The sequence below is a fragment of the Hoplias malabaricus genome, chromosome Y (genome assembly GCF_029633855.1).
Source record: "Hoplias malabaricus isolate fHopMal1 chromosome Y, fHopMal1.hap1, whole genome shotgun sequence".
Classification (NCBI taxonomy): domain Eukaryota; kingdom Metazoa; phylum Chordata; class Actinopteri; order Characiformes; family Erythrinidae; genus Hoplias; species Hoplias malabaricus.
Window position 1 is genome coordinate 4,356,151 of NC_089820.1, and position 24,867 is coordinate 4,381,017.

A 24,867-nucleotide genomic window follows, 5' to 3' on the forward strand; every position below is an offset into this window, starting at 1 on the left:
TGCTCTTTTTGGGCTGTGGACCTGTGTTCTCTGGAGTGATAGATTTACATTAATAGATCTAATAACTTTGGGGTGAGTTGGAGTACACTAATCCTCCACTGTCCATGCTTGTCCGGTGGATGAAAGACATATCCTGACAGCAATGGCTCAACATCTATTCTAAATATGAAGAGTAGACAGTGAACAAACTCCCTGATAGCCTTAATTTGACAAGAGCTTTGGGACGAGCAGGTGTCCAAAAATCTTTGACCATATGTTTTATCTTTCGTATGTCCATAAAAATTAAGAATTGTATCAGCTCCTTTTTGCCACTCCTGACATTTATTTATAGCCCTGAGAGAGTAGTGTTTTTATTTCTTGCTCCAAGGGTGTGTTTACACAAGAGTGTGGAGCTCATTGTTAAAAATGGATGTGACTCATTGGATCTGATCTCATCTGCCTTACACAGAAAGTCCACACAGCAGATGAACACTGTCACACACATCCTCCAGATGCATAGGCAAGTGTATAGTAGTATTGAAACCACACTATATTTCTGTGGGTTTCTTGTTATATTTCCATATTTTACTTACAGTTTGAGTAACATTACACTCATTATCCAACCTGGTCCCACATTGTCTTTAAATAGCCTTAATTTTGCTTTCATGAAGAAAGTAAATTCTTTGAAGAAGGCCTTTGATTCTAAATTCTCAGCAAATATATCTAAATTTCAGTGTAAAATTTACATTAATTAAACTGAAAACTGTTTATGTACAGTACTCAAACTGCAATTCACAATCACACTGAATGTTTTATATTTACACATTGTTTCTATAGGAACAACACAGTACAATCATATATATATATATATATATATATATATATATATATATATATATATATATAATTCATAATGTCCAAAATGAAAAAGAAATGTCAGCTCTAATATGCTCAACATTGTATAAATAAGCCACATGCTTTTGGGGAATCTCTTCTGTGGTGTGATAAAACAAATCAGCTTGGGTGCTATTGATCAAAAGTGTGTTTGGAAGAGTAAAAATGAAGATTACAATGAAAAGAGCACCCTGCCTACAGTGAAGCATGTGATGAATTATATTAGTGACGTCATACATGTTTATTTACTCTTGGGAAGGACTACCAAACGTGACTGCTGTTTACGTTTAGCAGTGATCATACATAAATACGATGACATCACACGTATGATGTAACAGTTACAATTTTACAGAACGACATTGGTGTTTCATTGTAGCCTGTTATCCGTGTTCTAAGTTTAAGTTTGAATAGTTCAGTGCAGTAGTCAATTACAATGTGTTGAATTTCACTGCCCTCTGCTGTTCACCAGTTTGAATTACTCCTATGAAGTGGACTGCATTGCAAGAATTTTTTTTTTTTTATGTCTCCATTTACTCAGTTAGGGTGTGCTTCACAATTCACAGTAAGTTCACAAAAAATAAATAAATATTCAAATGAAATAAAAAATTTAAATTCACAAAAATTTGTTGTGTTTACTGTGTATTTTATAATATTTGGGGTGTTGGATGAAGGGATGAGACAGACTAATAACAAACAGAGATAAAGAACTAAGCACTAAACAGAAACTTACACCTAACCACAAAGGTTACACATTGGGTTCAGCTTGTTTCATTTATCCATGCTTAAAACACCTACCACATTGCTAGGTCTTCACAGGGGTCATCGTGTAGGCACATCCCCTCAATATTACACCCATAGTTTTTGGCCCCTAAAGCTAAACTGCACAAGTAAGGATGTGGCAGACTTGTTTACAAGTCCCCTGACACCTGTTTCCATTAGTATTTAATGTGCCTGGCACCTGCATTGTCTCACTTCAGCTATTAATTCTGCATCATTCTGCTTATTCCTTTTGAAGGTTTCATCTACAGCATTCTCAAACAGAATTTTTAATCCTATAAAATAAACTCTATTGCATGCAACTCTTGCCAAATGATCTTCCACTTCCCTAGTTTCCCAATGAAGCCATTGGCCTTGTTTTCCTTTCAATGCTGCTGTTGCACACCATGCCTGCTAATCAACTAGCCATCATTCGCCCTCTCTCTGGCGATGTGGCTTTACTAAACACTTTCCACATATCATCGGAACCAAAGCCTGCTCTTCTGCATTGCACTTGGCCAATCACATCCTTTAGTTCTAAATCTACTTTAGCTCTTGGCTACCTGCACTGCACTCTAGGGTGTCTAGTTCGGAGAAAAACAGCTTCTTTGTGTCATTTTCAGATGTCTTCTTTTGTGTTTATTCCTTCTCTCGGTGTGGGATTCTCTCCATTTTACATCCTTTCTGTCCCATGCATTGAGTTGTTCTCACAGTGAAAGATTCAACACAAAGAGCTTTAAGTACAGTTTTGGGTGTGACAGGAGGATTTGCTCTATTGCTGAGAGTTCAGATATAATTTTTTCCTGTATCCTTCAATTATTTGTAGAGCTGTAGTAATGTAAAGTCCTGTTTGTTTTTAAATTTAGTGCTGAAAAGGGCAAATGTGCTGTACCACTAGTCTAGAGAAATTTGAAGGGCAGAAGTTGATGTAAGGCGCTGTCCAGGGTCCTGCACATTGGTTTTCATAAGGAATTGACATCAAACAATACAGCATTATAGATGTTTGTATGTTGGTTGTTTACCACATTGTTCACCAGGGTGTTTATTAAATGTACACAATAAATAAACCATCCTAGTTTTTACTAGGGATTAATGTATTCTTTTAGCTGCAGCTATGCTCAAGATGCTGGAACATTGCTGTGAGGATTTGTTGGCAACTACATAAACAGTTACGGATGCTGGGTAATACTTTCTTGCTTGTTTCTCTCCTTTTTGTTTTCTTTTACCAGTTTTCTTTCTTTACCTCCATTCCCCCTTCTTTCCTATATTTTCTTTGGTGAATGTCTTTCCTTATTTTTTCTTTATGTCATTTTCTTTCTTTCTTTCTTTCTTTCTTTCTTTCTTTCTTTCTTTCTTTTTTCTTTTACCAGAATTGTTTTTTTTTTCATTCTTTTTTCCCCTTCTGTCCTATATTCTCTTTGCTGAGTTCCTTTCCTTAACCCTTCTTCTTTCTTGCTAATTTGTTGTTTTTGCATAACTACCTTTCCTTGTGAAATGAAGGCAATTGGGTCTTGACCCCCCCCTACACCTCCCTACACCCCCCCCCCCTCACCCCCCCCCCCCCGCCTCTCTCTCACTGAGGCGGATGTGGGCGGTTCTCGTAGCGGATTGTTGGGATGAAGGAGAACCGGGGACGGTCTCGGGGCTGAAGAGGAAACTAACACAAACCGAAACAATCCAAATCAAGCCGTGGGCTCCACCGAGTCTTTAAGACCACGCTCGGACCTGTTCACACCACGCACGTAGCTTCGCCGCGGGCAGCCAGAGGGCACGCGCTCCGGAAACCCAGAACGGCCTCAAGATGATGGAAGAAATCGATCGGTTTCAGGTCCCGACAGAGGCGGAGATGCAGGCCCTGGTGAGTAGCAGCTGCTCTGTCTGAGACTCTTTTGCTAAGGTGGGCTTCGTCTTGTTTTCTGGATGTGGCAATCACAGAAGCCGTTTTCTCATACAGCTCTGTCGTCTTTACCCCATTGCATTCGAATGCTGCCTTCCACCTTAAATTTAAGGCGGCACGTAGCAATCCCGAATTAACTCCAGCCTCGTCATGCAGCAGTCAGGGAGGGTCGTTGATGCTTGGTGGTCTGTGGGATCAAAACGTCTAGGTTTAAATGCTGAATGATTTTTTTTTTCCTGGTTACCAACATTTTGTGAATGTTGACTGTTTGTCGTTACGTCCGGGCGACGTTGGACGTGCGTCTCTCCGCAGTGTCTGGGTGTTGGGTGTATGATGGATGAGGGTTCATTTAAGGCCCGTTCTGTCGCTTCGTCATGCCTTTAGTCCTCAACACTGGCCAAAAAGCTTATTAACTGTTATTACTTATCATTGACGAGTTAATAAACGCCTAAAACAAATAAACTCTTAAAAAGCACAAATAAGATTTTTCATGCAATAAAATCAGGCCATATTCAAATTTCACAAATGACCAAACAGACATCACCCAGTGATCATGACAATCAACTGAAAGACAGCTTTCATAACACTACATACACCTATATTCATCTTTAATGGTAATCAACTTAATATAGCTTTATGATGACTGATAAGTGTTGTAGTAAATCTTTATGAATGTTTATGTACCATTGATTCAGTCGATACAGAGATTTTTAAATTATATATAATAATATACACCAGTCAACAAGTGGATCAGACACAGATGTGCTGCTGGAGTTCTTAAACACTCTATCCACTCATTGGCCTCCGAATTAGTCAAACCTACCTTGTTGACAAACCAGAGACAACAGCTCATCTGCTCAGTCATCTTCTAATTGTTCCTCAGTGGAAATGGACACTGTTACCTTTTTTTTATTTTTATTTTTTTAGTATTTTCAGTCTAGCAGTGACACTGAGGTGTTTGCAAAGTATTGACAAAGTAAGCTATATGTTACCTATATGTAAATAAGCTTAATTAATTCATTGTCAATTATATAGTCACACATAACTCACATATATATACACACAGGCACTCCCCTGCCCAGTGATTATGAGTAGCTCCACCCACTAATTAAGTAGTTACAGAATATATATATATATATATATATATATATATATATATATATATATATATATGAACACATATACACTCGCAGTAACAGCTTGTACTCTTCTAGGAGGGCTTTTTTAAAAATACTAAATATTTGAAAATTGCTGTGACTGTCTGATGGATGGCATTCAGCCATATAAGCATTGGGTAGATGAGGTGCTATGAAGTCAGGTACTGATGTTGAATGAGAAGTTGTGCAGCACATCTAAAAATTACTGGATGATGTTTCTCTGTCCAGAGAACAGCACAATTGAAGGGATTTGAGACCAATTTAGCTGATAAATAGTGACCTTAAGATGTTTTAATGCCTCATGTTCTAAACATGGCAATGCTTGTGAATGCACTTTTTGGACATAGGGCATGTTTTAGTGACCATTTTTGGTTTTCAAGAAAAAAAACATTCTGTTATATGGTGAAAATAGATTGATTTATATCTGATCGCTGGCTGATCAATTGATTCATTGACAGTTTTGTAGAATACTGACCATCCTTTTCTTTGTCCAGGACCCAGCATCATCCACAACCTCTGAGGCTGACTCGGATACAAGAGAGAGTGAGCCAGCCACTCTCAACTATAAACCCTCACCGCTGCAGAGGAAAATAGGTATGTCTGACTCTGCATCTTGTGGAAGTTTAATGTTAGGAGTTTTGTCCAAGGACTCTTATTGGCTTGTGTGGTTAACCAGGCAGGAAACCGAACCAAAGTCATCTGCTCTATTACCCACATTTTTATATCAAGATTTTGAGACTTAGTAATTTGACTTAAACAATTAAGATTTTATAAATTAAGTAGTTTTTCAAGTTTCAGTTAGAGTATTGCTTGTTTTCATTTGGTAGTTAAATACAAATACTGTTGGATAATTATAAGATTTAGAGATGCATTATAGTTTTAGATAAATAATGGTATTGACACGTTGCTGAACATCTATCTAAACAGATTTTAAGGTCGGAAATTTAACCCAATTTCGTGCATTTTAGGAACCGCCATTCTTTATGGTTGCTTTGACTAATCAGAAGCAACCAAACAATCAAGTTACATACCACATCACAGTGGCACTTTACAGATTGGTCATAAGTGTGTAATAATTTGGTAATATCAAAACAGTTTGTATTTATCCATGAATGGAACCTTAGTTTATATAATAATTTAGTACATGTACCTGTGGATAGTTCTGTATTATTAGGGTTATTACATCAAAGATCGTGCAATTCTGTTGAAATGATGTGGTGGTGTCTGCTTTGTTCCTGACCTGTTATGTCATTAAATGTGCGATGTACAGACAGAATCACTGCCTCTCACACTAGGTGAAAACACCAATTCTTCTTCTTCTTTTTTTTTTTTTTGAGAATTGCAATTCTCAAATTCAAATTTTTTGAATAGAAAACATAGGCTTCATCCACTCCGCTAACCACACACTAGAGGAATAACACACATTACTGTGGTGTTATAACGTGAAATAAGGTGCAACCCCTGAGAAATAAAATGGAGAGGAGTGAGTTTCTATTTTACAACTCAATGTAGTTTCAATTTAAGTCCCTATGTAGGATAAGTATTTTGCAGCAGAACTGCACTATATAGTATAATAACCCTATTAATAACACTAATTACAATATGGATGGATGGATGGATGGATATTTAGCAACAGCTAGAAAGCTGATTTTTTTAATGGTTAAATAGAAGTTTTTACCATCATATTGCCATATTTATACTCATTTATTACGCTTCCCTTAAGTTAAAAGCAACTTTGCCAAATCCTCTCTGCCAATGCCAAACAGCTTATTCTGCCCCTGACATGTTTGGTGGACTGGATGATTGAAGTTTGAAAAAACAAGACATTTAACAATTTATTCATTTAACAAACAGAAGTCTCAGTAGCGTGTGGAAGAACCATACACAGCCACAACAGCCTGGCACCTCCCCCTCACGCTGGTCACCAGCCTAGTCACACACTGCTGTGGGATGGCATCCCATTCTTCAACCAGCATTTGTTGCAAGTCATCCAACATGGTTGTGTTGGTCACTGTGGCATGAACAGCACACCCAAGCTGGGGTTGAGGTCAGGAGCTGGCAGGCCATTCCATCCTCTCCACGCTCAAATTCTGGAGGTAGTCTCTGATAAACCTCGCTTTGTGGGGGCGAGCATTGTTACCTTGGAGGATAGAGTTCGGTCCCAGTTTGTGGAGATATGGGATTGCCACTGGTTGCAGGATTTCTCGCTATCTCTCTGCATTGAAATTGCCTCCAATGACGACAAGCCTCCTTCTTCCAGTGAGGGAGATGCCGCCCCACACCATCACACAAAATAAGATGTTTGGAATTGGCAGAGAGGATTTGGCTAATTTTTCATGGGGGAAACCCACATACTCAGCTCTACTGCTCTTCCCCAGAATGCATGCTCCTTACAAATGTGACACCATTTTAAAGGAAAATTAACAGGCTTTCCAACAGTATAAGCCAAGAAGCATTGTTACAGCAAAAAAATAATCTACCAAGTAAAATTTCCTTACTTTTTGTGCTATGTTTAGTAAGGAGCTATCTTGTGTGAATGTAACCCCAAGTCTTATGAATGTTTATGTGTATTGTCAGCATGGATATGTACATGAAGGATATTGGATATTAGCTTTGCCCCATAATTCCCATATTAGTGCATCCTTAAAAGGTTAAGTCAAGCTGGTACAGATGCAGCACATGCATTTAAATATTTGTTAATAATAATAATGTTATAAATAAAAATATAGTGCTTTTCAAGAGCCCAAAACGCTTGCTATGATACTACACAGGACATCAAAAGATAAACAACAGTTACCAAGTTAGCTGGATAGTGTGCAAAGAGAAGCCATACTACTATTTGTCCAGCTTTACTTCCTTTTTGTTATCTGTTGGGACATATTGTTATGTCCCAACTATGGCCCACACAGCAACCCAGTGACCTGCTTAGATAAAAGTGACCCTAGGCATTCAGTTTGGAAAATGCATTTACTTTGTTAAAATAGGTTTAGATTATAGTTAATAATTTATTCTGGATTCTTGATTTATCCATAATTAAGCATTAAAAATGGAAAACTGCTCAATTTAAGGTTAAAGTGGGAATGAACTCTTATAAGTTATGCTCGAGTATAGCATTGAGGTTTCAAAGACTATGGAATTGTGTTGTGACCCTGAAACTTCACTGCTTGCAAACCTTTGCCATAATATGCCAACAGCTGATTCTGCATTTCGAAAATGCTCAGACAGTAAGTTGCTAGCTTTCTGCAAATGATAGTTATGTCTGGTTTAGGGATGGGTGGTACCCACATTTTTCATACCATGATACCATCTCAAAATAATATCTCGGTATACAGTATTACCGTGGGGAGGGGGTTCTCTGTCAGGCCTTATATCAGTGAGCAGAATGTCAAGAGAATTTAGATAAACACAGCCCAACAGTGCACACCGACACACATATTGACAATAAAAACCTGTTTCTGGGAGAGCAAATTCCAGCAACTAGTGCTCGAGGAACAGAAAAGTTAAAAATAAGCGAAATAAGACAGTGTCCACTGATTAGAAGCACAGCTAACGGGCACTTGTGGTTTAGCACACCACAGCAGATTGTTCAGCCAATTGAGCCTCAAAACACACATATTTAGAGGATGAAACCATATACCTGTGAGCACAAAGTCGAGTGAAGGATTTTCTGAGAATTATATCTGTTCAAAGCTTAATCCCTTTCTCTTTTAACCGAAACTCACCGCTAAACATACAACTGCGGTGGGCTACTGGGCTTGTGCTTTTCTCCACCTCTTTTCAGACTGTGGCATCAGCAGTCATTGAGCTCCCACAGCGCCCCCTCCCTGTGGCTCTCTTAAATGCACATGAACATTTTAAACAATTTTTAAAGAAACAGAACATAAATTTGACACACCACACACGCTATAAATACCGCTCTCAAGATACCGTCCACATTTTAAAATACCTATCATTAGACCGCCCTTACCCTTATCTGGTGTTTTGATTTGGTGCGAAGGTGTATCAGGGGCATTTAAAATTTCCTATAAGGACAGCTGTGATCAAGAGTCTGATTGCAATTGTTCTCTCTCTGAATGTAAAGTTTGGCCTTCTTTCCTTTCATTAGGCACCACAATCTAGGTTTGTTTTAGCTAACAGAATTGTATGTATGTATGTATCTTTACATTTATATAGCGCCTTTCTAGACACCCAAGGACGCTTTACAACCCACGCTGCTCAGAACACTCAATCCACACACACACTGGTGAGAAGCGGCAGCCAAACGCGCAAAGCGTACTCTCGACCAGGAACGACCGTCCACCTGGAGGACTGCATCGGGCACTGGGTTTCACCAAGGACAGAGTGCCAATCCATATCTGGGCTCACACTCATTCACTCACACACCAGGACAGTTATTAGACAGAAGCCAATTCACCTACACTCCATGTTTTTTTGGACTGTGGGAGGAAACCGGAGTCCCCGGAGGAAACCCACGCAGACACGGGGAGAACATGGAAACTCCACCCAGATGGGACTTGAACCCAAGATCCCAGCGCTGGGAGGCGAACCTATTATTCGCCTCATTATTAACCACTAAGCCACCGTGCCGCCCAAAAGAATTGGCAGTTAGTGCTCTCCTCCAAGCCTGCTGAGGTGTCCAATGATGCACTCATAGCAGAGAAGCTTTAGGTGACTTTGAGGAAAGTAGCTTTCTAAAGTCATATGATGAAATCATAGGTAGAGCATGGCAAAACAAAGGAGCACTAGGTTTTTCCACAGATTTTAGTGACTAAAATGCATACAGCAGGTTTGACACCCTCATGAAGGCTTTAGTCTGATTGTGGTTTGTCTTTTTTGTGTCTGTTGTCTTGAAACAGAAAAACAGAGAGAGATGGTCAGGAAGGGCTCTCTGAAGAATGGGACAGCCGGGAGTCCTGTCAATCAGCAGCCCAAGAAAAACAACGTCATGGCCAGAACAAGGTGAGCTGTGGGTTTTCTGTTGTCACTTCTAGAACAGAGAGAAACACATTCTGATGAAATATCAGCTTGCACTAGTTTGTTCTATATGCTTTTAGCCAACACATTTTAATGTTTTGTTATGTTTGCATGTGCTGATGTTAAAAAAACTGCATTTTTCTATAAACCATTGATATTTAATAAACCAAAGATATTTAAATATATTAAATATGTTTTTGTGTTAACCTGGATTACTGACAACAACATACAATTAATTTGCAGAAATCTAGTATTTTTGTGCCATTTTTATAAACAATTATAATCTATTCATTTAGGGGAAAATTACAGGTCTATATATTTCACTAAAATCAAACCATAAAATTTGTCTAACAGATTTTTCATGAATGCATGACAATTATGCTCAGCATTTTTTATGAAAATCCATGATGCTAGGTTTTAGTGAGTTGGTGTAAAGTCATCTAGAATATCCATTAATACTCTGCTTTTTTGGTTATGATTATCAGTGACTAAACTGTAAAAAACAAACCAACAAAAACTTGTATTATTTTGTATTAAATGTTGTATTTATACTCTGAAATATTATAATAATGGTAATAGTGGTTTAGCCACCAGCATAGCACTGTTAATAATTTTTATGTCAATGAAGTTTAATAAATTAGATGGTGAAAAGTTGTTACATGATTAAGCACAGTCATATCGGTTGCTCAGTAATGGCTAATGTTCTGTGTTAGGTTTTATGATGTTACATTCTGAAACACTGTTCGTTATATTCTACTTCTGGTGCTGAACACAAAACAGATTTTTTTTTTTACAATAACATGGTGTAAATTACATAATCGTGCTGTTATTAAAACAGCAATCTGTAGTTTACTCCAGTGATTCTTCTTCACCTTATTAAGTCATTATACTGACACTTAGTGACCCGGATGTTTTAGAGATTCTGTACTAAACCTGGCTGGTAACATGGCTGACCATGGCCATATGGAGAACCTGTTCTATGGAGCATTAACTCATTAGTCTCATTCAGAGATTGCGTAGCCCTTTAATTCTTCATCTAGAGTGAGTTTCACTATATATAAAAGTAACCAATAATCTTATAAATGTTGTTTTGAACGTTTTGTTGGTAAAAATTAGGGGACCACTTTAAAATAATAGCAGAGATCTCTTTGTTGTCTAGTAGTGAAAGTGTAAGATAGCTTACTGAAAATGTGAAGATGTAGAGGACAAAGTAAGGTCAGTATCCAACTAGGTCTGAGGTTGAACGGTGTAGATGGACGTGGGTTCACAGTTTCGCAAACAATAGGTCACTGTTACCTTTTATCTGTGTGATAAAATTGTTATTTATTGGAAACAGAAATATCACTGTAAAAATAAGAAAACGGGATATTTTAGAAGCCAGAGTATTAATGAAAATTCATTTACTGCAAAATTACAGCAATATTTCACAGTAAATGTTTGACATCTAAGGTCCAAAAAGAAAAGACTTTTACTGTATTCATTGTCAATTTTCTCTTGTCCTTTTTAGGCTGGTGGTTCCTAACAAAGGCTACTCTTCTTTAGACCAGAGTCCAGATGAGAAACCATTAGTAGCTCTAGACACAGACAGGTAAAGTGCAGTTTTTTTTTCTTTTCTTATATTCATCTGGGATAAGTTCTTTTGGGAAGTCCTGAGTTGACCTTCTGTCGATTTGGTTTTCAGTGATGACGACTTTGACGTGTCCAGATACTCTTCCTCAGGATACTCCTCGGCTGAGGTGAGATCACTAAGGGAACAGGTATCTACAACATACTGAGTGACCCAGTCCACTCTGTCCAGAACCATATGTGCTTTTACAAAAAGTGGTGACATTTTCTAGGATTCTTGGTTTTATAATGCTTTATAATGCATTCATAAGATGTAATTTGGCATCTTTAATGAGAACACTGTAAACACTGGTCTGCAGTGTTCATATGAACACAATATAATAGATGATGGAACCTGACTTGATGTCATACACTCTTGTTTTATGAAGTATACGTGTAATTACAAATACTATAGAGCTGTTATCTCGGGCATTATAATGTATGATGTATGACATGTACACTTATAAATGCATGTATAAAGCCTTAAGAGCACAGTAACTAAAGATAGACTTGCTTAGTTATTCCATTACAAACTTCAAACAAGTCCCTCGTTCACTTTTATGCCCCCGTCCACTCATTTTCATGATAATCTTCTAACAGTTAGGTGTCGTTTTGGGCATGTTTTGTCTGAAACCTGATGCAGTGGTGAAAAGCCCACCGAATCAGGCTTGTTCAACCAGCTCAGCTCAACAGCCATGTTTCTACCTCAATCGCATCTTTGAACAAGAGCAAAGAGAAACTAGGCATGTCTAGATTTGCCATCATGGACCGCCATTAGCCATATAGCTATTGTCACAGAGGTGTTTCTTTGTTTACATGTGGTTTTTATTATGTGATTGTGTTGTACAGAACATACGGAGGGCAGGAGGGCAAATGAAAAAAGGAGCACATATTAATGTGCACATAAAATGTTAATTTTATTTAAAGATAAATACTAGATGATCTACCACCAAAGAACAAAGAAGAACATTTCAGCAGTCCCTCTCTCCCTGTGAGATATAATACGTGTGTAAATGTTGTCGAGTTCCGAGTCGTTTTGCTGAGTTTGTGAACTAACCAACGCAGAGCCGAGGCTGTGGCCCAGCTGGGAACTAATGTTTCTGGTTCATGAACCAGTTTATGTCGGCGTAGTAGCGCCACATTAAGTTGTCTCTGTGAAATATGGCTGAACTAACAGCTAATCAGTCAGTCAGTAAGTGAAAATGCCTCTTCTAGGCTGGACCAGTAGGCAGCCCGGCAAAAATACCATAACATGGTAAAACACATAGTTATGGTTATAGTGTGTAAAGAGTGTTTACATAAAAAAAAAAAAATGAAACAAATTTGAAATTAAAAATCCTATTAGGATATATAGGACAGTGACAATATATATTTTTAGAATGAAAGAATGATACAACCAGTATTTGTAACCAAGGCCTGCTTTTACGTCACCCGTGACCACTTGTCTTAAGCTTTGTGTTTAATATTTAATATTTTTTGTGTCTTTATCTGATCACATTTATTATTATTATATTATTTACATAAATAATACCAAAAAACTGTACATTTCATTAGTTACGTTCTGTTTGTCTCATTTGAAGTCTAGCTCAACTTTGCATTTAATGAGCGATCATTTTTTTAGCACCTAAAAGTGACAAAGATTTTATTTAAGATTTATTAGTTATTGTATTTTCTCTGTACTTTAGTACAGAACCTCTTATACCACTAGGTTTAATGACTGTTTCATAATAGTCTCAGAAAATGACTGATTGCACATTCAATTCTCAAAGTATGAAAAAAATGCTCAGCAAAGTAAGCCCTCCCATCATGTCTGCAGCAAATAAACCAGGACCTGAACATCCAGCTGCTGAAGGACGGCTACAGACTGGACGAGATCCCAGATGACGAAGACCTGGACCTGATCCCGCCCAAATCTGTCAACCCCACATGCATGTGCTGCCAAGCCACGTCTTCTACCGCCTGCCAGATCCAGTAAAAACAACTCCTCTCTTTGTCTATATCTCTTTCTCTCTCTTCTCAACTTCATCCTCTAATAAAAAAATAAAACATTAATATCAATATTACAGCACGAAATGTACAGTTAATGTTATGAACATGTTGTACAGGGAATATATACACATACCATTTGGATACCCCTGGTCACCGGACACGTTTTGTTGATTTCCTGTGTGACAATAGGTAAACACATCCATATGGGCAAGGGCACTTTTGCCAGTTAACATTAAAATATAAGTGTTCTAAAGCATTTTCATAGTCCATATTTCATGTTTTAATATTTCCCTGATATGTTAAATGCTGGTATTTTAATATCACATAGAAAATCTACAAAGCTGACCATTTGACCAGGACCACCCAAACTTTTGCACACAACTGTACACTCACGCACACACACACACACACACACACACACACACACACACACACAAAATAATGATAAGAACCTTATGACTATTATTGCTAGCATCCTCCTATGGTAGGATGCTCGGTATGCTAGTCAGCTGGGAGGGCTAATGTACTCTCGCCCCCTAGTGGAGGTTGTGTAATAGTGTACAAGTGGAGGTAGATCAACTTTTAAAAATAACAAATAAATAAAGTCAATTTATGATGTATCAAACTGTACATCAACCACTAGGTGGCGCTACCACAGAATGGAGTAGGCTTATCCACTGTAGTGACTGCTTCCATGTTGTATTTAATGCATTGTTCCAAGTTTGTCTTTTATTTGAATTCATTTATGAAATGGATAATGTACTGTATGTGTTTGAAAATGTTGCCATTATGTTTTGTCAATTTATTTATTTATTTATTTATTTACATTTTTGATTGTATTGTTATGCCAGTTGCTCAGCATTAGCATAACATTGCATTCTGTTTTTGTTTTTTACAGAAGTGTTTCTTTCATTCAGTGGTTTGGAGTGGAATGTATTTGAAAAAGAGCATAACACATAACTAGCTACAAAAACATAAAATGGGCCAAAAAAAAATTGACATTATAGTTTAAAAATAACTGGAGAAGACATTTTAGTATAATGGTCGTTTGTGCTAATGCAACTATAGGATTTCTAATACTAAGCTAGTACCAAGCTAACACTTGTGCACATGAACGTCTTTTGCCTGTACCAGATTAAACATGGACCTTTGAAGCTTCAGTGAATATCTTATTAATGAAGGTTATAGACATTATTTTTGAAAACAATATTTCACTGGTGTTTCTTCTCATCAAATGATGTGCCAAGTCAAAAGTGACTTGTGTGCTGATAGCTCCCCTTACTGGACAAACCTGGGACTTTTTAAACTTGAGCTTGAATTTGCAATCTATGACCATATGTAAATCAGTTCTGCATCTTTCAAACGAGAATCTTGATACATCTAAGAATCAATCTTTATTTCCCACCCCTGATTTAATGCCACCTTATGGCTAATAGCAAATAATATTGCAGAATTGTGATTCACTGTGCTGTTTATATGCTCCCATCACAATTGTTATCAAAGCTCAGAGTGACCTACCCTACACATGTATTTTCACCAAAGGACGGTCACCAGATTCACTCCCTGCATGCATATATAGACCAAACCTTCACCATTTGAATTACCAAAAAGAATAGCTGTGTCGATATTGATAGTTTGTCCTGTGTCACATAATTTTATTATTCACCATTAAATTATGAAAATGTATTTAAGATTACATCATTTTCCACAAGATCACACATTGCTCTAACATTGACTATTGCAATGTAACTTACATTTATATACTGTGGTGTCCGTTTGTCCAATCAAATTCCTTTTATATGATAAAACAAAAGTCTGGAGTTAATGATTAAGGCTAGGTTAATGACTATAAAAACTAAATTACAAAATGTCAATTATATTATCATTATTACAACTTTATACCATGAATAAACCAGAAAGCAATTAAATGGTATTGCTCCTCAAAAGTTTTAAATCACATGCTATTTTTGGTCCATGAGCTCTGTATTTATTACTTTACACATAAATCATATACCAGATTTAAGAAACAACGTTTATGTATTATGGTCCATAATCTAATATGTTTACACAATTTTTTTTTTGCACTATTATTTTATAAATATCTTTTCATTCATACTTTTGAATTTACATTTTTGATATTTTGGCAGATTTTCTTATAAAGGTCAACTTGCAGTTCCATCATGTTACAGACATAGGCAAATGCAGTGTTAGAAGTCCTGCTTAAGGAGTCTTACTGGTGTCGCCTGTTACGTTGCCAAGACTGCGATATGAACCCCAGTTTTCTAGGTAGAATGCAGTGGTTTTATTCACTACAGTACACCCCCCACTGTTTATTGTTAACGTCTTTTATGTCGTAATGTTACTTTGATTCAATTTTGAATTGTACATCACAGATACAAAGCTGTTGAATGTTTTCAGTTTTATTTATTTATTTATTAAATGTTTATTTATGTATTTATTTATCAAATATCCTTTTTGAGCCATATCTAGCATTAACATGCAGCAAATGAGTGCTATTGCCAATGTAATGTTGGAAAAATTGAAAATAAAATGTATTTTTTTGTTTCTTGGTAGGGTCTAAGCTATAAGCCTGTATTCATATACACACCTGTTATCGCAAGTAACTGATTACTTAAATGTTTTAATTATTATTATTACTGTTGATGCTATTGGTTTGCATAAGCCAGTATCCACATATGAAACTTATACAGCGGAATAATAAAAGGCACTGTAACTGGAATGAGCTCCTACAATGTAAACCTAAACAGAGGTTTTTTTAAAGGTTGTTTGTCTTGCATTACTTGTGCTATTTTAGTTACATATTTATGCTGTTCATACTATATTTTTGTTGTTTTGTTAATTACTGCTATTCATTTGCCTTAAATATTCAACAAGTCTTATTATTTACTTTGATTTTTATCTCTGAAGTCCCTCGTTTAATTTTGGTTCAGTGTGAGCTGTACAATGAACATTTTTTAAATTATTATTACTTTTTTTTTTACAGTTATATTCCTGACAGTGAAAGTATCCATTTATGTATTAACAATGTTATAACTTGTCTCAGTTGTGTATGGAACCAATAAAATACATGAAGCAGCTGTGAAATTATTTGACATTGGGAATTTTAATGCTTAATAACTTTCACCTAGTTGTCTCAGTATTTTAAATCATGACCAATTGCACTAATCATGCTAAGTCATTAGATGTCAGCATGCTTGGATGAGAAAGAAAAAAATGTCTAAGAAATGGCTGCATTGGCTAGCATCGTGCTCAATGAAGAGGGAGGGCCAGGATTGTCTTGCCCACCCAGAGAGAGAGAATGTGGCATAAACGGCTACAACTCCCTAGCTTTCAAATTGTTTGAGAGATTACGGACTTGATCCACCAACACTTTAGCCCTATTTTGAACAGGGTTAGGATTAGTTCTACACAAGGATGTTGGGTAATGTAATTATTAAGAGATTACAAGAACACCTGTGAGTTAATTTCACCCTGATCAAACCACACCTTTACCTCACGCACCTCATGTAAAACTAATCCAAACAGGGCTTCTGATATTATTTCTCTCTATTATTAATAACAATTTTGTTAAAAAGGAAGGCAAAAGAGAACATGCTCCTATAGCATTTTATAATTTAATTCAGCCTGATTTGAACATTCTCAATGACCACGGAAATGTGTTACACTGTGTATGTTGCAAATAATAGGTTGAAATTAATGTCCAGCTATTGAATGATTTTCCTATGTACGTATGTGATTGTTCTCAACTTGTCACCCCTTAGTCACCCCTGGTCAGATGACACATCTCCTACAGAACAAAACCAAATTACATTTTTCTTTGCTTATTTATTTGCATATGCCCACATGGAAAAAATGAAAAAGGATAAAAACAGTGGGTGTCAAACGTTTACACGTGGCTGTAGCAGTTGTGCAAGTACAGTATCACAATCCCTCAGTGGTTTGCTCATTTTGTTCTACATTCATTAAAAGGCTGCCATTCATCGTACAATGGCAGTATTTATGACATCATGTTTTATTTACATTAGAAATCAACATGAAAGACAACAACCTGAATACGGATTATTTTAGAAAGGACCTCTGAAAAGACGTGATTTTACTTTTAGGTGTGCACACATTATCAAGAGGGCACCAGGTCCAACAATAGATACTATCTCATGATCACTGGATATCAGGTGGGCACAAGATACAACCCAATTTCCAAAATTGTTGGGAAATTTTGTAAAACATTATAAAATATTCTTTTGTGATATGTTTATTCCCTTGAGCAATTATTGAACTCAGTAAATCCCAGTATTTCCCAGTAATCCCACAGCAGTTTGCTAAAAGCTTTAGCCCTAAACTGAGAGTTCTCCAGATTCCCTGCATGTTTTCCCAAAATGATAGATGGTGGTCCTTTGCAATCTTGCATTGACTTTTTGAAAGTTCCCTCATGAAGTGGGCCACAACTCGTCGTTGATTGCGAACACTGAGATTTTGCTAATGCTCCTGCTATAACATTTATATTCACTTGCTTTTAGTGGAATGTTTGTAAATGGTGTAACTTCAATATTCTATAAACTTTATGCTCTTTATTTTGCCCCTGTCCCTACTTGTTTTTAATGTGTTGCAGGAATCATTTCAAATTTTATTTGGCCACTGAATATTTGTCAGTTAAATAAATGTTCAAGAGAATGAACAATTCACATACATTCATTTTTATTGCATTTTACAAAATGTCATTTTTGGAACTGGAAGCTTCAGGGACTTCTAAGAAATGTGATTCTGCATCTCATGTGTGTTGCCCTCTGGTCTCTGGCCCTTGCTCGGAAAACTTCTTGTGGCACATTTAATTTTGAGATTGTTCTATGAAAACCCTGATTATGATATTTATATGCTGGTGGCTGCTTCTGTTTCAAACACAGATCAATCACAGCATTGATTTATATTTCAAGTAAACCAAAGTGGGTTACTGAGCTGCAGACTAACAATACATTCATCATTAAAAAATTAGGGAAAAAAAGAATACAAAACATGCATCACTTTAAAAAAAGAATTAGCTCAAAATGAATAAACCAAGCATACACTACATGGCCAAAAGTGTTTGGACATATACTTGTCCAAAGTTTCTTCTAAAATACAGGGTATTAATACTGACTTTGTCCATCTTTCCTACAATAACAGCCTCTGCTCTTCTGGGAAGGCTTTTTGATAGATGTTGGAACGTTTCTGTGAGGATCTGATGGCATTCAGTCTTTTATTTGATGATTAGTTCTGATTCACAAAAGGTACTCCAACTCATCCCAAAGGCATTCATGCTCATTGCAGTTCCACCACCCAATTGCCATTTGCCACATATTATATACAGGGACAAGAAAAAAAAAAAATATATATATATATATATATATATATTCAAAGAAGAAACAATGGTAGTGACCATTTTAAGGATCAACAGTGATATGAACTAGTTGCTGTAACGTCGGCTTCATCGCATGAAGCTCAGCTAATGCATTGAAACCTGTACCACAATCACTACATCACTGGCAAATTTGCCGTTGTCCTTTAGGTAGTCTCTATTAAATGATAAGCTGTTTTATGCTAAAGAGAGCATGCATGCTCCATTATCAGTCATATTTCTATAAAGAAACCATCCAAGGTCCCTGATTCTCTTAAAATAGGAATTTCACTGATTTTTCCACAAAATCTACAGTATTTGAGCATAGTTCAATATTTAAGATGTAAACAGGAAGTTCAGAGTGGTTTAGCATGAAACCTACCAAGGGTGCCAACACAAATATTTTAAGCCACGTTCTTCACTATCCAAAGCCACAAATAAATATTTGTCTTTCCTGAGCTTTTGTATGTTATGTGTATAACGATACAAATTGTGGCAAAGTACCCTTTGAGGACTGTTTTGCCCTATGACGCCTTATATGCACCTCTACAATAAAACCTTTTTCATAAAACTATTGTAAAAATATATCTTATGCATAAGATAGTGTGTTCCTACTATTTTCACGATAACACAATTTGTGTGAGCTTTTAAAACGCATTAAAGTTTGCTTCAAATCCTCACCACTGTGAAAAATTCTGACTTAAAAATTTACATATCACTCTGAAAGAAGAATAATGATTGCATTATAAAATACTGAAGTCAGTGGAATTCACCTACAAAGTAACATTCAAATAACATACAATTCCATCCAGTTTTCAACGTGTTTAAAAAAAAAAGGTATGATTACGATATTTTAGTTAAAATTATTACAGCACAAAAACATATATAACTCATAAAATATATGACCTCCCGTAGGCTCCCACTTTGCCTATGTTTATGCTCTATGATAGTTGAAATCCCATAATTGGGTATGAAATGCATCTTGATGAATGAATATGAAATGTATTTACTTATTTGTTAATGATTATTTAGTTATTAGCTTCAGTATGATCCATGCAGACATTTATGGGAGGTCATTGTACTAATAATGTAAAGATAAAACATGGTGAAAAATTAAAGAGTTGCCACTGCTGGGCTCAGCACGGGCTACAATTGAATGATTATGGCTGACATTCAAGTAACTATTTGGACATACATTTGCTGTCCATGTAGGTTTTCATTTGTGCAGGGAAGTTTGTAGTTTGTTTAAGTGATGAAATGAAGTTGAGATGACTAGCTGAAACTAGCACTAGTCACCGTGTATGAGCACTTTTCGTAGACCCTGTGATATACCTGTCATACACACTTGGCAGTCAGCGAGAGGGAAGATTTGTTTGGATCAGACATCCAACAGTGACTGGTAGATAAAACAGCATAGGGCGATGACTCGGATCACACAGCAAGTGTGATTATATGTAGATCATGCAGTGAGGGAGGTGGTTGTAGATCAGACAGCACGGGATGTTGTTTGTAATTCATGATAGTGTGAGTGAAGTCCATGAAGGTAATTATATGTGCAAAATAGTTTGTTTCTGGTGCAGTAAAGTCGGACCAGTTGTTATACACAACCGTATGATGCAGACAACTGGCATTTAGTGAGGGTGATGAGTGATGGATCAGATGTTGTTGGTGAAGTCTGTGTCTCCAGAAGCGGAAGAAGAGGTAGAGGTGGAGGAGTGGCGTCTCCGTGTCCGGACGTTTTGGAGCATGGCTGGGTGGAAGCCCTCATGGCGCCGAGCATGTTTGTTCAGATGATCGCTCCTCATGAAACACTTACTGCAGAGTGGACAGGAGAAGCGCTTTTCCCCGGTGTGTGTCCGAAAGTGTCGGGTCAACTCGTCTGAGCGCGAAAACTTCTTAGCACAGTTAGGCCAGGTGCACTGGAACGGTCGCTCACCTGAAACCACATTGAAGCACAGAGAAATCAAATGTAAGAGACAAATATATGTGGCCCTTGTTGACAAACTTCAGTCATAGGTGTTGGTTGCATTTTTTTTGCATTTCAGGATCCTATAATCCGAAATTAAACTCCATTAACCTTTCATTCAGGTCAGTATTCTAGCGTCATGTTCTTTTTTGGCTATTTCCTTTTCTCAGTATAGGGCTTTTCATTGGCTCCACATCCTTTCAGAATCATAGATTCCAGTGGAAGAATGAAAATTAACCTCTCTGCGTTTGTTCACATCTGAAGTGAGAGTTGAGCTAGACGTTCTCCTCACTATTACAGGGTGCAGAATTCAGGAGGGATCTTTGCAGATCCCTGCAAAGTGGGCTACCCAGTGAATTCAGACATTTTAAGTGAGATTCCAAACCACATAAAATGAAAACGCTCCGTTTGAAGGGAACTCCAAACGATGTAGGGAGTAGTGAACAAGGGTTTATCACCTCACAGGCAGTTGACAGTTAAGTTCATTCAGTTTATTCATCAGTCATTGCGTTTCATTGTAAACATCACACTGTTGAATGTCAAATAAATTACATTTATTACCATATTATAAACTGAATATGATTCACGGCTGCACTTATGTAGTTTTGTTATTAATTAATTTTTAAAAAATTAAGCGGTCAATGTTTGCTGTCAATGTAGTCTCAGCCACAGACGCTCCACCCACAAGCAGATGGAGAGTCTGATACTTTCAGTGTGTTAAACTGGCCTCACTGTCAGGATTTTGCCTGTTGCATTCTGATTGGCTATATGTACCTCCGCGTATGCACATTTCTGTGTATTATTGTGTACTGGCTCTGTTACTGGTCCGAAGTGAATCAAAGATTGCCTCCTACCTGTCAATCAAAAATAGCAGACTTGTGATTGGTCCTTTTTGCGTGTCAGTCAAATTAGTTTTCCTGTAGTAGTAGTAGGCAGTTCTTGGCCATGAGAACTGGCAAAAGGTACCATAATCTGTCCGTGCATGACTACTGTCAATGTGATGCGCTGTCTTTAATATGATGATGTTTCAGGTCATAATCAATGAAGAAATTCTGAAAGTCAAACTCCCTTATTCTATATCACGTGATTGGTGTGTAGGGAATATTAGGGCACTTCTTAGGGGTCCTGTGGAATGGAATGCAGTTTAAGTCTGCTGAAACCCCAAGAATGTATTTGTGTTGTTTAGAAGAACAACTTCTGATCAAGAATAATTCTGGGTGAATTAATCATTCTTGATGTCTGTGATCTTGAGTATTGGACTGTAACCTAGGTAGTGGAATATGATAAAAAGCAAGAACAAGAGAACATAACAACACAAAAGAACGTTGAAGGACAGTTTGACATTGGACACCAGAACTAAATGAAGAAGCCATAAAATAGTGCACTACATAGTGAATAGGACACAGTTTCAGACACACTTGATTATATTACATCTAATCTCGGATCTTAATTTCATCTTACTTAATGATTGCTTTAACTGGAAATTACACTTGCACCACACCCAGTACCACGTCAACGCTAGGAAGGATATCCAGATAACAGAGGTACGAAAATGGTTAGAAAAAGACCTGTGAGATAAGAGGTTGGTCTTGTGTAAATCTACACGATTATGTGTAGCGAAAGTGTAGCGCATAAAGTGACCTTAAACGGTTATATACACAAGCACGTGCTTTGTGTTTACAGACGGAGAAGGGCGGGGCTGGCACAGAGTGTACAGAAGCGTGACGAGGTCGCACTAACTAGAAGCGTGTCGCAGTAAACTACGGTTTTCAGAACTACAGGACGTTACGAAGGACCACAAACCTTCGTTTGTGACGTTCCGGGCATTCTTGTACGTTAAAGTATTATGACGTCAGAACTCTGTTTCACTTCTCTTCGGCGTGAAAGCACGAGCACGTGGTGCTGTTGTTGTTGCTTTTGCCCAGCCCCGCCACCCTTCTGGTGACGACACATTGCGCCTCCCCTCTCTCACGCTCTCCGTTCACAGTTACACCCCCTCCCCCACCTTCACCCCCTTTCTCAGCAATAGCACCAGTTCCTGTAACACGTGCCCTCAAAGACAAACAGGACACTTTCCGAACTGAGTGACCCCGCCCTTCCCCCAACTCCCTCTTCTTACCTGTATGCACGCGTAGGTGTGTTTTCAGGTGCGATGACTTGCCGTACGCCTTCCCGCAGCCCGCGTGCGGGCACCTGTGCCTTTTTTCAGCGGGAGCGCGCGCCTGGCTCCTGCGCACGCGCCTCGTCTCCGTGGTCGCGCCGCAGCCGCGGCCGCTGAGCTCGAGCAGGATCCCCGCCACCACCAGCAGCGCGCGGCTCTCCTCGCTCTGGTTAACCACGCCCCCTGCAACGGACAACGAGCACCCAGCGTCCGTCATAATCACAAGCGCGCTTTCTTTGTTCTTCGTTCCAAAAACGTTTCAAGCGGCGTTACGAAACGTTCAGAACAAATAGCCTTCCTTTGTTTTGCCTTGTTCACTTTGTTTGTCAGAAGGAGTCCCCCCCCCCCCCCCCAAACAAAAACCCAAAACGTGGGACCGGTTGAAGTCGTGGTCTTAGGCCGTGTTCCGTAGCAGTCTATCTCCACAATAACGGGAAGTCTCGCGTTCAAATTGTTTTTTTTATTCTAGTTATTGTGTAGAAACTCTGGGCTCCCGTCGTCGCTACTGCCGCCTCCGAAACTGCGTCAACTTTCCGTGCTCCGCCGCTCCTCTCGTGAAAGCAGAATCAGTTTCGCGGAATCCCGGGGAGTCATCAGTGTCACACGCTCTGATTGGTCGCCTTCGTCGCTTCCAGGAATCACCATGGTAACGAGAGACTGACAGTGTCGTGGGCTAATCGCGTTCGCCTCGAGGAGGCGTGGCCACTACACTACATGTGCTCCACTGCTGGAAACAGCCGAGGGGCTGCGTCTTAGTCCACTACTGCTGTGCCCTCATTCACTTAACCTAACTGCCATCACTGTCGTAGGCCAAAGGTAGGGCACCAGATCGAAACACATGGTTTGTTTATGTTATGAATTACTGTAGATTTAATGAAGTTAACATATTGGGAAAACATAAAGCAGAACATTATTTATAGGTTCTGAATATACATGAACAAGTCAGACACACACTTTGTTAAATAAAACAAAACTACTTTTATATTCCAAATGTTACTTTCTAGATATTTCAGGTAATAACTCCTCAACAAACAAGTCATGAGAAAATGAAACAACCCTTGATTAAATATAGGTAAATATAAAAAGAAACATTTTCTTTGGGCACAAATTTGCCTACTAGCATGTGTCTTTTTGTTTAATAATAGACCAATAGATTATTCCCCATTGACCATGAAACTATGATGCATCAGGTATGCATTTATAACCACATAACCAATATGAATAACTTCGTTTATATATTAACCCTTCAATAAAGAAGCAATCTTGACTACTCAGTGGTGTGCCCCTTTAAGATAGCGATGGATTTAAGGGCAAGTGAACGAGGGTGCATTGGAAAGTACAATGAAATAGAATATAACTGCCACCTTTCACCAGTGATTAACATCCCTACCGACGCATGTTGGGTACATGGACAAGTAAAATATGTGTGGAAAAAGGGGGGAAGAGGTAAACGATGTGTATTATTTAAAAGAAAAAAAAATGCAAACATTTTCACTGGAGAAACCTACCTTTTCAGAAATGGGCTAATACTGCTACACGTAGTGTACGTCAAATTGAAGAAAAAATAAACATCTAAATCTACATAAATAAATAAATAAATAAATAAATAAATAAATAAATAAATAAATAAATAAAAACAACTCAAATTCTTCTGAAGCTACCCATCACCGGCATTTATGAGTTATTAGCAACATTAGCATGTTTTTGACTGTTTCATCACAAGTTCACATTAAACAGGAGTGTTAAATGGCCCATGACAGGGAAAACCCTATGTTCCAAATGTTCTTTTTTAACATAAAATATTATTGCTCATGAAGTATTTTAACAATAGCCAATAAGAACAGAACAGTGTTCACAAAACCCAATCAATTTATAAAAAATGTCCCCATAAATTTTCAGGGGATAAAAAAAAAAAACAAATACAAACAATCAAAAAACAATGGACAATAAAGTCAGTAGTTTTCTAACATAAACATGTGCTTATTTAGTTGAGAAATGCTAGTTTTTTGCTGGTGTGTGTGTGTGTGTGTGTTTACTTAACTTTACTTTTAATCATTCTTGTGCAGATATAGCGGTACGATACAGGGGTAAATTTCC

The 24,867-nt window shown here is 37.7% G+C and overlaps 2 protein-coding genes across 3 annotated transcripts; one reads left to right on the plus strand and one right to left on the minus strand.

The window, feature by feature from the left end:
* The first annotated feature begins 3,253 nt into the window (after positions 1 to 3,253).
* On the plus strand, positions 3,254 to 16,343 carry LOC136679033 (protein FAM219A-like). 2 transcript variants are annotated; one of them, XM_066657297.1, is made up of 6 exons: positions 3,254 to 3,487; positions 5,178 to 5,277; positions 9,540 to 9,642; positions 11,165 to 11,245; positions 11,339 to 11,414; positions 13,079 to 16,343. In XM_066657297.1, the coding sequence occupies exons 1-6, from the start codon at positions 3,431 to 3,433 to the stop codon at positions 13,235 to 13,237; spliced, it is 576 nt and encodes a 191-aa protein (XP_066513394.1). In that variant the 5' UTR covers positions 3,254 to 3,430; the 3' UTR covers positions 13,238 to 16,343. The 2 variants fall into 2 exon arrangements, with proteins under 2 accessions (XP_066513394.1, XP_066513395.1); XM_066657298.1 differs by having other exon boundaries at positions 11,339 to 11,393.
* Positions 16,344 to 17,095: 752 nt separating this feature from the next.
* On the minus strand, positions 17,096 to 23,082 carry LOC136678908 (Krueppel-like factor 9). Its single transcript, XM_066657091.1, has 2 exons — positions 22,729 to 23,082; positions 17,096 to 20,579 (listed from the first exon to the last, which is right to left on the minus strand). The coding sequence occupies exons 1-2, from the start codon at positions 22,985 to 22,987 to the stop codon at positions 20,299 to 20,301; spliced, it is 540 nt and encodes a 179-aa protein (XP_066513188.1). The 5' UTR covers positions 22,988 to 23,082; the 3' UTR covers positions 17,096 to 20,298.
* Between the last annotated feature and the right edge of the window lie 1,785 nt (positions 23,083 to 24,867).